This window comes from Atta cephalotes (assembly GCF_000143395.1).
Source record: "Atta cephalotes unplaced genomic scaffold scaffold00014, whole genome shotgun sequence".
NCBI classification, from domain to species: Eukaryota; Metazoa; Arthropoda; class Insecta; order Hymenoptera; family Formicidae; genus Atta; species Atta cephalotes.
The window spans coordinates 535201-547561 of record NW_012130078.1 but is presented as its reverse complement, the minus strand read 5'-3'; the positions used below and the strand labels follow the sequence as shown (position 1 = coordinate 547561).

The following is a 12361-nucleotide window of genomic DNA, read 5'->3' as shown; positions in this document are numbered from 1 at the left end:
GTAAAGAAAAAAATTGTAATTTTGCAACAATGTATAAGATATTATAGCATTATGAATATCCATACTTATTTCTAGAGCATTTGTATAAGAAAAAATCAATAATTTTATGATATAAAATTTCAACCGGATATATTCCTGGATACTAATGATATCCGGATAATAAAAATATGCTGGATAATACTGGATATCAGGTATTTTTCAGATATTCGGTGCATCCTTACTTTTTAACGAATAACGAGCCACGGCTAAAACTTGTTGGAGATCATTCAGGGCTGAATCCTCTTTTGTCAATTTTACCATCTATACAGTTTATTTTTTAAACTCTAATTATAATATAATCATGTTATACCTATTATTGAGTAGGTTTTTATGTATGAGTGCGCGCGGTGAAGAGAATGTATACATATGTACATATTATATGTATATTTACATATAATGTACATATAATGTAATATATACATATGTATCGGTGTATACATATCGATGGCTATTCTATTACAGTTTAACATTATTATATATGGACACGCGTCCATAAATTGAGTATATAAATGATTATACAATTGTAAAAAAAATAAATTGTATTGTGTACATAAAGATGCTTTTCAGTCTGATTAGATTCAAAATAGCGTTCAAATGGTGCTACAGCAAACTCGTGTCTATTTTTTGTGATTGTGCTTATAAAAATCTTTAATAAGCATTTCACAAACTATAAAATATCCGAATTTTAGCTAATTTGACTAAAATCATTTTTTTCAAATGATTAAGTGCAGAATCCTTTAGTTATATTTATGATAAAATAAGCTATATAAAATGTGAGAAAAATTTAAATCGGGCTAACTTCGATTAATAATTTAATTTTAGTTACAATGTTGCGGAATAGATGGGCCTTCCGATTATCGTAGCGTAGAATCGATTCCTTGGTCCTGCTGCAACACGACGAATCAGGAAAATAACACCGGGGGTGCTTGCACTACTATCAATAAACGTGGATGTCAGCACGTGGTTTTAAATCGGACAAGATCGATCCTTCTTCATGTATTTCTTCTTGCATTATGTTCTGTGCTGCTACAGGTGTGTGTCTTTGTTCACTGAAATTCACGGATCATTCAATTAATCGAATGACGGTCAATTTGGTTTCAGATTTCCTTCATAGCGTGCACGACTTGTTACATTAGAATATACAAAGACAGGATGGAAAGGAGAGCGTCAGAGATGGCTATGCGCACATCTCTGCAAGATACGAGGGAAACAGATACTAAGAACAATCTTTTAATACGTCAGTCGCATAATTCTGGCAGTCCTTAGCTAATGCTGCATATGACGAAAGACAAAGATGTGTGTCGCTTAAGGACGTTGCATCATTGTGATATGCGAAATACGTTTAGTCAATATCAACAGTATATAGATATACTAGTGATATTAATATCCCCATTATATAGAGTGTTTCAAATCAATTGAGATATACTTAATTTTTTTCACTCTAAATATATTTAAGGAAATAATTTCTAAAAAAGATTATTTTTTTTTAATTTAATTTAAGGAAAACATAACATTTTTTAATTCGTTGAGGAACATATATCTTTAAAGTATTTTTGACTCTCATTTGAATACCCTGTATAAAGAAAAAAGTTGATAATATTCTAAAAAGTGTCTGAATAATTTGCATCCTATTCTTACTGCCATTTTATAAGTAAATAGGTGTTTATACTATGACAATTTCTGTCTTAATACTATGATAGCATTTCTGTCTTTTTATTTAAGTTCCTAACAATACCGAGACTTGGTATGATTTAGTTAAAAAATAGGATTTTATTATCTTAGCAAACGTGATATCAAAATCCATATTTACATTTTTTAAGTCTTTAATTAATTTAGTTTAATCTCCAGCTAACAGAATCAAATTAATAAAATTGAATTGGACTTGTTGGAATATTGTGTACAAATTGTTTTTATTGATGAAACAAATTAACAATAGTACAAAAAAGTACCAAATATTTCAACAGATTTAATTTGGTTTTACTAATTTAGTCCTGCTAGATTATTAATAGAGTTAGTTTGTACTTAACATATTTCTTAGTGCAATAATTGAATAGATAATGAAGTGCACAGTGCAATGCCTCAATCAATCAACAATCGACATGACCAACAAAAGAATAATATTAAAAACCTTATATGAATGTATCATTTTCAAATCTTACATTATCCAGAAATATTTGTATGATCCTCGATTAAAAAACAGAATGTATCGAACGAGTCGGAGTAAAAAAACGACAAAATTAACATAATTATTAATTACGCGAATGTAGTTTTTCTATTATTTTCATCTATTATATATATCTTTTAATTTGTAATATTATTTAGTTTATATTTTATCTATATATTTTTTATTTTAAATCTCTTTTAAATATTTTCTTTTAAACTTATTTTTCGCTAATTTTTTAATTCAAGCTTCTTTCGTTATTTGCAATATATATATATATATATATATATATATATATATATATCAAGTAAACTTTTATAATTTTCTAAAATTAAGAGATACTGAAATGAAAACTATTTTGTACAAGAAGTATGATTGTGTATTTTTGTAGAATCATATACTATGAAAGAAAAAAGAATGTTTCACACAATTCTGTTATTATCTGATCATTGCCCCTCATATATTTTCCTTTTTTAATGTAATTTATATTAAAATTAATAAAAAAGCTGATAAAAATTTAAAATGTAGTAAAGCATATTTTTTCATCTTGTAGAATAATAATTTCTCAAAACATTGCAGATATAATATTTTCAGTTTATTTTAAATATTAAGACATTATATATGTTTCGGCCTTTGTATTGAGCCTTCTTCATATGTACAAAAGTCATAAAAAATTTGCAAAGATGTTGTTCGAGATAGGAGCGCTCTTGTGTAGAATCCTTTCACAACAAATCGTGTATTAAAATTTATTATAAATATTAATTTCTGTTTTGGATATTATTGTCTATATTTATATTAGATATTAATAATTATTAATAATTATTAATGTCTATAATTATTATTATCTATAATTATTATTAACTATAATTATTATAATTATTAATAATTTATAATTATTTATAATTATCAATAATGAGCAATATTTATTTTAAAAAATTGTAAATATATTTCAATACAAAAAATTTAAAAAAACATTAAGTAAAATTACTTTTGTAGTAAAAAAAAATGCCAAGTTGTATATCTGAGTGCTTTAATCGCATTAAAAATGGTTCTTACTGCATTACTAACAGCTTTATTAACAACTTTATTAACAACTTTACTAACAACTTTATTAACTTCCATCCTTACGACACATTGATTGCATTTCAAAATTTATTGTTGATGCTGAAAAATAAGTTTATTTTTTTTAGTTGAATTTTTACGGTTCAACTTTTCACTTTTTTCATACGATGTGAAGAAAAAAACAAAGAGAAACGAAATGCGAGAAATGCGAAAAGTTCGATTAAAAACAATAAGCCTTATAGTTCACGTGTATTATAGATTTTTTAATAGCGGTAGTGAATTTTAGGATACAGTCAGTATATATTACATTATATCATATGTATGTTTACATTGAATCTTCGCCGAAGATATATTTCTCAATTTTTTAGGAAATACACATACATCGATCATTACTTCTGTGATATTACTATAATAAATTCAGAGTACGAGGTATTTCAATTCTAATTTTCCTCCCGTTTATATTGAATGAGCAAGGTTCCTATTGGTGCTGCCATTGTAAGGACACAAGTTACATGCACCAATGCGGAATCTCAAATGTCCAGACTCTCTTCTTCTACTCTCTAGAGACTTTAGTCTTGTTACAAGCAACTTATAGTTTTATCTAAAAGCTTAAACACAATAGGCACAAGCAACAGGGAATAACAAGCCGTTCAATCAGAGCTCTGGAATGTAAGTTCAATATATCCCAGAGTTCTGATTGGTCGGCTCGTTATTCTCTATTGCCTGTGCATATTGTGTTTAAGCCTTAATGGACCGAAATTTGTGAACATAGCGAAAAATACAAAAAAATCGTGGACATTACTGATCAAATCATGGACATTGGCTAATTCAATGTCTATTATGTGGACACACTTTGTGGACATAAAGGCACTTCAAAATAAAATAACAATAGAGTTTCTCTAATAAGAATAGAGCACTAGAAATGTAGGTTTTCGCGTCCATCATTTTAATTCCTTTTCCCACTCCTTGCTCCCCATTCCATCACTGAACTGTGATAGGTTATGGTCATTATAGATTATGATTTGTATTTGCTGTTTGAAATTTTGTAGCTTCTTTCATTCCATTTTTGCTCTCAGTTGAATCTATCGTAATATTAGGATCTGAAGAGTGTCTGGCGTTCAGGTTATTTCTAGATAAAATGCCAAATATGTATGTCAATTTGAAGAAAAGGATCGAAATTTCTCTGCGAGGAGGTGATGTTTATTCACAAGTCATGTATTTATTTTACAGCAATACAACAAATTCGATGAATATTATCCGCAGAAAATTTAAATAATCGAATACCTTCTTCTATTAATACATTTTATCGCAATGCAACAAGGCGTTTTATAAATTTTTTTGCCTTCGTTAATACATAATATTTCAATTTTTTTATATATTTTTTTTTCGTCTCTTAGCTTAGTAAAATTTCGAAGTGTGAAAATACATAAATACGAAGCTACAAGGTTAGTTCCAATAGTTTAGAAGCTATAACCTATAATAACCGTAACAATCATAACCTTCTCAGCTCAACGGCGGAGTGAGAATAGAGCAAGGAGTGAGGAAAGGAATAAAAATAACGGATATGCAAATACTTACGTTTATAGTGCCTTAGTAAGAGTTAAGACTGGAAGGACGCCATTGCCGTCAGTGGTCGGAAACAGCACAATTCCACGGTTGATAGTTGATAGTCCGATTTCGCGTTCGCGCCTTCTACATCATGAAGCAGTGTTCACACCAATTCACAGATTCACTACCACATCGAAAGTATCTACAAAGCAGCATTTAAAGGGATTCGATCTGACCAATCAGAGATTCCCTTTAGAATATCCCTTTGAGAGTCTCACAGGAAGGTTTCTTGTGAGGCTCTCTAGTATCCTTTATGAATCGACTCCTTACTAGAGGGACTCTACGTACGTACGTAATGTGTGAATTTCAAATTTTATCGTAGTGAATGCAATCTCAGTTTCAATCTTTGCAATTGATGGCTTGCCGCTAGGCTGGAGTGAACATAATTCTTGCTTGTGTATCATCTTTAACTTTTCAAAGTTTCTACAGAGTTCAACTTGTATATTTGATTTCATTACAAATGTGAAAGTCAGAGGTATCTTGTTACTGGTGATTTTAATTCCTGTGTATGGAAAAAAGTTACTACTAATGCGGCAGAGTATTCCGCTGCAGATGTTTAAAATCCTTATTAGATGTAGATACACTTCTTCTCAAATTGACGGATGCAAAAGCATTCTTTCTTTTGTTGATTAATTTACTCAGTGTAACTATTAATATTTTGATCTAGTTACGTTGTTTACTTCAGCCTAGCGGCAAGCCATCATAGAAATTGCAATTGAGATTGTATTCTGTTATTCACTACGAAATAATTAAAATTTTACGTTACATATACTTTACAAAACTCTAAAAATTTAAATTACAGAAAAAAATTTGATCTGTGATTGAAAACAGAATCCTCTACAATTTAATCTTGACGAATGTTAAATCTCACTGGTTAAATGTTACCGCTACGCTAAGATCGTTCATGGAGCTTGCTAACGCTTCTAAAAAAATTTCAAGATCAGAAATCATATTGTGAAATATACAGTTTCTGAGGTTAAAATTCTTATTCTCTCTTCCCTGTTCCTTTTATCATGCGGAGCCTTTATGACTGTTCACTAAACGCTCAGTGAGCTCATGTATCTGTTTGGTCTATATTTGGAATCAAATTCTATTTTTTTTAAATTTTTTAAAAAGTTTGTTGCGACAGCCAATATGAAGCGTTGATTTTGCAAAATGCAAAATTGGCTGTTGCAACAAACTTATCAACTTGTAACTAATGTGTAAAATCGATTTTAGAAAATCCCGCTACTAACCCGAGTTAAATTCAAACCCGCTGCACTCGAAAACGCTAAAGGGCGATTTTTAAATAGTCCGTTTTTATTTTAAAATCGTCTTAAATAATGTCATAAGATACTAATACGGCTCTCTCATTGGATGTATTCAGTATTACAACCGTTCACTGAGCGTTCAATGAGCTCTTGCATTTGATTAATCCATATTTTTAGATCTAACGGAATATGCCAATTAGATGCAAAAGCTCACTGAGCGCTCAATGGTTGCAGTACTGAATGCATCTATTGGTTCATGACATCTTAAAAAAAAAAACTGTATTTAAGGCTCCTGACTAGTCGCGCCGGAATCGTGACGCCATAGTCAATATTATATCTAAGCATGCATGAAGCTGACGAGGTGAACGCAATAGGAACCGAATTATTAGATCATTTGATTGTGTTCAGGCTGCGGATCGCAAGAGAGCCGTGGCGAAAGACGCAATCGGGAAGCACTTCGCTTCATCCTGAGACTCTTAACGAGCCGGGGATCGAATGGAGGACGAAATGGAAATCTCAACTCATGCTCCTAAACGGACATACGAGAACATACTTTTCGGATATATTTTTAATTTAAAAGGGCTCAAACTCATCAGTGAGTCGAGAGGGCACTTTAATGCTAGATGTGTACGTCTGTATGCTTTCGGTCATGAAACTTAATTCAAGTGACTGGGGAGAGGGCGAAGTGCCGCGAGAGAGTTTACGATGAATACAAGGAGAGGTTTGTCAAATTAACAAGGGTTTAGTTTAATAGTACTATAATAAAAAAATATTTAGTAATACATTTTTTTTAAGTATAAAAATACAATCCTTTGGTTCTCTATTCTGAAATGTGTTAGCGTATGGATTTATGTATGTGAGTGTGTGTGAAAGTATCGGTGGCAGAAGTTAGCGAATAAGATAGCGAGGGAATAAAAAGAGAACGAAGTTTTGGTGAGTGGAGAAGGTTCGGCCTGATCCTCGGACAATGATAATATTAATGGGCGAATACGAGCGACCGATCAACAGGGGCGAGCAATTATCGTGAGGCGATGGCGACAGATTGAAATTATAATGAACGGATTGCAATATTTTTATTTTTTGTACATGGGAAGTCAAAAGTGAGAAAGAAAGAAAAGAATAAAAATAAAATAAAAATAAATAAATAATAAAAAGAAACAAAATGAAACGAATTACCGAAATAAAAAATGAGGGGGACCAAAGAATAGAGATATACCGATTTACTACTGAGATCGGAGTAGCTCCTCCGGCTAGGATATGTAAGGTTGATGTTTCTTCACTGACTCTAAATCTTTGAGTCTCGCTGTCAAGTACGCGAGGTTGATGGAATTTCTCTCGCACTGCTTCTAAACTCTGAGTTTTAAAGTGTTGGCCAGTTAAGAAAATAAGAATTTCGGATCTTACGTCCGTTCTTAGAGAGAATAGGAAAAAAGGCGCTGAGTCCCGCGAAATCGAGGTTTTTATAGTAATCTTGATTAACAGCACACTGATTGGTAGATAAGTTCGTTAATTAGCTGGTAGAGACCTATTTCTTTCTTTCTAATTGCTCAAGGATGGAAAAGGACATGACTGTAATTTGTAGTGTATCATCCTTAATTTTATGACCTTAATATTTATAGGAAAACGCACGTGCAGTGCGTCAAGAAAGCACGTGCAGCATCAGCACGAGATCACAGTTTATCCCACAATTTACCCCTGAAGTCGCGTGTCGCTTCTTAGATTTTGTAATCACAGACTCGTGAGAATCGTCCGCGACTTGACCGTTAAAAAATATCTTGGCCGGTCTTAGGCTTTCAATGACATTATTTTAGCCGCAGTGTCCTAGGGGCACAGACTCGGTGTCTTCCTAGTCCCGCCGCTCGTGCACGTTCACCGATTTTTAGTTTATCTCAGAGCGACATTTACGAGGAGATACTGGATTCTTCGTTTTAATTTATAGAATGGGAAAAGAAGTTTTTAGTCTTCTCTAGCTATAATGCTCAACTTGTACGTTATTCGTAACTGTCTTTTTATTTCAACGAATTCCAGATCTCCATGAAAGAAAAGTGTCATGGGAATCCGCTGGACGTAACACAAGAAATACACATTAATTTATGCTGCATGCCATTTGTAAATAAAGACATGGATAAATCTAATGACGAGATCGCTTCAAAATACTTGTAAAAATAAACAAAAACTGTCTTTTCCTCTCTTGATTTCCTCTCTTTACTGAATCCTTTCTTGCATTAGGAAAGATTGAGTACCAACTTCATGACACGAAACAGGTATTCATAGTCAATTCTTACATTTAAGATTGTCTTAAGTCAATCTTAAGATATCGTAAGTCAATCAGAGGACTGTATTAACATCTTAAGACATTATATTTAAGATAGTTTTAAAATAAAAACGGATTATGAATATCGCTTTATGTTTCGCGTTTTATGGTTGGTAGATTGCGTGCTTAGAGATGACGCGGAGCAAAAGTAGGCATGGTTTGGGCAAACTAAGCACACCATGTAATTCTTCCATCATGATATAAAGAGAGTGGTGCCAATGCATGTGTTACGCCATTAGATGTTCTTACTGTTAGTTAGAAGAAGACAACGTTAAAGAAAGAAAAAGTTAAGACGAGGAATTACGTTATATACAGAATCACCAAAATCCGGACAAATTTCAATTTAAATTTTTCGCTATATTGTGCTTCCGCCAGAGATTGTTGTTGACGTCCGAGAAAGCTTGATGCTTCTAGTAAACAGTCATATTCTCAAAATGTTGAAACCAAGTGTGAAGTATAATCGAAGAGCCGCGATCATCGAAAGCCTTCGCGCTGGGTGCTTAGCAACGGAAATAATTCGGTTCTTTGAATACTCGAGATCAATCATTTATGACGTTGTGGCAAAATATACGACTTTAGAACAGTCCAACGAAGGTTCCAGTATGTCAGCGAGGAAGAGTCACTCGAAAGAATCGCGAAGACCTCCGCAGTCATTGAAAGGGCTCAAGCGCTGATTTCGGATCCAGAGCAATCGTTGCGCATTCCCATGGATGTAATGAGGATAGAATGGAAACTGTGGCGTCCGGAAGGTATACATATGTTTTTTAGCAGGACAGTGCACCGGCTCATATAAGTCATTTAATTCAAAATTGGCTCTCAGACAACAGTTAGTCGATAGTTTTGGACCAAAAAAATTCTGGCCTCTCAATAGCCCAGATTTAAATCTCTTGGATTACTACGTATGGAACGTTGAAAGAGTCACAAACAAATTTCGGCATCCCAATATGACGTTATTAAGAATAATTACTAACTATTGAGGCAGCATTCGTCGGCATGGACAGTGCTACATTACAGCATGCGTGTGAACGCTTCAGATCGAAAATAGAGGCTATCATTCAAGTTAATGGGGGATACATCGAATAATATGTGTTCCACAAGGATTCAAGTACCATGTAAAAGGATTTTTTGTAATATTTAATTTTTCATTAAAAACATTTTGTTTAAAGAAATTGTTCGATTTGTCCGGATTTTGATGACACAGCCTGTAGATACCTCTAGTAAGACACTATTTCCGGTTAATTAGCGCTACTCTTTTTGTACCTACTCTAACAGAAAATGCTATATAATGCCAAGTTCGCTGAACAGAATAACTTGCAATATTTTATCGTCATATTGAGCATATATGTATAATATCACATTTAATTATGTTAATGAATTATATTAAGTATAGAAGTGAATTTAATCTGTTTAGTAAAGTTCAATAGAATTTCTGTTAGTAATTTTATAATATATTGTTTAAAGTAAGTATAATTTAATTACATTTTATTTGTAATTGAATAATATAATTTTGAAAATTATAGAATTTATTATAGACCTTTAACTTAGAATTTACTTTAATATTAAAGTTTAATTTAAGCTCAGCTTTTATAATCTAAAATTGCTTACATGAAATGAATATAAATATTTAGCTACTAATGTTTTATTCTATTAATAATTAGAATGGGTATATTTTGGACTAAATTCTATAATATATTATTTATTTACATCGCCTAAAGAGACGTTGTTCATATGTTTCAATTATTGTGAAGAATATTACTAAGGTAGTCTAAAGGCTTAGGATGCATGGAATGCAAGATCTGGATTCGACTCCCAACCGAAGTAATATTTTTCGCAATAAGAATTAATTATTTACAGATTTTAATATGTCCTTCAACATTATTAAGATTGTTTCAAAGATGCGATGCATCAAACATTTGTTAAATTGCTAGTCAATTTAACCTGTGATATTACTGCAGTAGTTTAGTGGAGTTAGCGTTTCAAGACCAAAAAATCATTTCGGCACGTGTTTTTAAAAACTACATATGTAATATATAAATTCACACAAGAATCATACAAGCATTTAAAATCCAGCTAGACCGTTTAAGGTTCTATAGTTCTATAGTTATCACATACACGGTCCTATAATATATTATATTGTATATTTTCTAAGTATTTGAACATTATACTCTGATAACAAAATGTTAGCAATTTGAGGCCAAATTGGAAGTAAACTCGATCAGATTTTGACTATAAAATCAGTTATCAGTAGTTGAGTTTACACCAAAGGTTCGATTCGAGTCAGAATATAAGAACCAACTGTAGTCGAGCATTCTCTTGTCATTCGACTGTAACAGGAACTTGACTGTAGTTGGTTGATTCTTGTATTTTGACTGATGTAAACTAAGCCTGTGTCCGCATTTGGCTATGGATTTGTCGACGAAGCCTTCTGACAGACTCAATTACAGACTCAATTATACAGAGTTTGTTATTGACATGTTATTATTGACATTGTTATCAAATTGCTGTCAGAAATATGACTAATTGCTAAACATATTATGCCTAGTACTGATTAGTGATATATAACCTTTTCATCATGACTACAGTTCACTTGATCCTATAATGTTTCGAAGCATTTTTTGATTGATCAATTAGTAAAATTATTTCTTCCGATTGATTAATCAAACGCTTCAAAGTATTTGTAGCGCCAAGTGGACTGCACCACGTATTTTTACTAGCTGTTATCCGCAATATGAGTGTGCAAGTTATTCCATTCAGCGAACCTGGCAGTATATCCTGATAAAAAAATTCACTAAAATTATTCCACGCTTTGGAACATTTCAGAAATTGTTGAAAATTTGTTAAAATTTCATTGAAATTGAATGAATTTTTCAGCTAACATACTAAAAAACCGTTGAAACTGATCTGAAATTTTATTGAAATTTCTTCGAAATTTTTGCTGAAATTTTTCTGAAATTTTGCTAAAAATGAATTTTTCAATTAAAAATCGCTGAAACTTTTTTGAAATGCTGAAATTTTGCTGAAAAGTGTTCTAAAACGTGGAATAATTTTAGCGAAATTTTTCCACCAGAGATACGGAACATTTTTCATGATTACTTCCAATCCATATAATTAAGCCTTCTTATTCTTATTTCATGGAGTTATAACAATAATATAATATCACATTTCTATATATTTTACATTTAAAAAGCTAAGACTCTGCTCACAATAGAAGGAATAAGAAATTAGGAATAACTATTTTAATATATCAGAAATCAAATACATACAGAAATCGGAATACACGGTTTCTGACAGATTGAAATCATTATTCCTTATTCCTGCTATTGTGCACAGCCCCTAAATGAGTTGGCTTGTCATTTCTTTGAAATATTATGAAGCGCTCTAGTCACTCTACCGCGAATCGCCTTCGGTCATCTTCGGCCGGATTCGTACGACCGCCATCGTATTAGTATTATTGGCGCTTGCTGGTGCTGCGCGGAGCGTCGCTTGAATAGTTGAATGTAATTTCAGTTGGAGCCGGACAGTTAAACCGTATAGTTGCTGATTGCTTTGTTGTGTGTGCGTGTCACGTGTGTTCCATTCTAGCTCCTCGCTCAAAGCGGTTTCTTAACATCGCGGCATTCGCATTTCGTATCACAAGACCGATCAAAATGGGCTGTGGAATGGGAGTAATTAAGTATCTGCTCTTCATATTTAATTTCATTTTTGTGGTAAGTAAAGCGAAACCGATGCGCATATACGATAACAACGCCATAAAACCCTTTCTATTGCAGCGTATTTCTAAGTAAGAATTAATCGATCACAGTTGAATATATGAGACAAATATTTAACTGTTCTTGATTAATTCTTACAATTAAAAGCACTATGCTTATATATATATATATATATATATATATATATATATATATATAATATATATATATATATATA

The 12361-nt window shown here is 32.1% G+C and overlaps 1 protein-coding gene across 1 annotated transcript in view; it reads left to right on the top strand.

Annotated features, from left to right (window-relative positions):
* The first annotated feature begins 167 nt into the window (after positions 1-167).
* Positions 168-12361, top strand: part of LOC105617841 — a 76792-nt gene continuing 64598 nt past the window's right edge. The window contains exons 1-4 of the mRNA XM_012199392.1: positions 168-191; positions 862-1071; positions 1141-1276; positions 4770-5101. Coding sequence (XP_012054782.1) covers positions 168-191; positions 862-1071; positions 1141-1276; positions 4770-5101 — 702 coding nt within the window. The remainder of the gene's footprint in view (positions 192-861; positions 1072-1140; positions 1277-4769; positions 5102-12361) is intronic.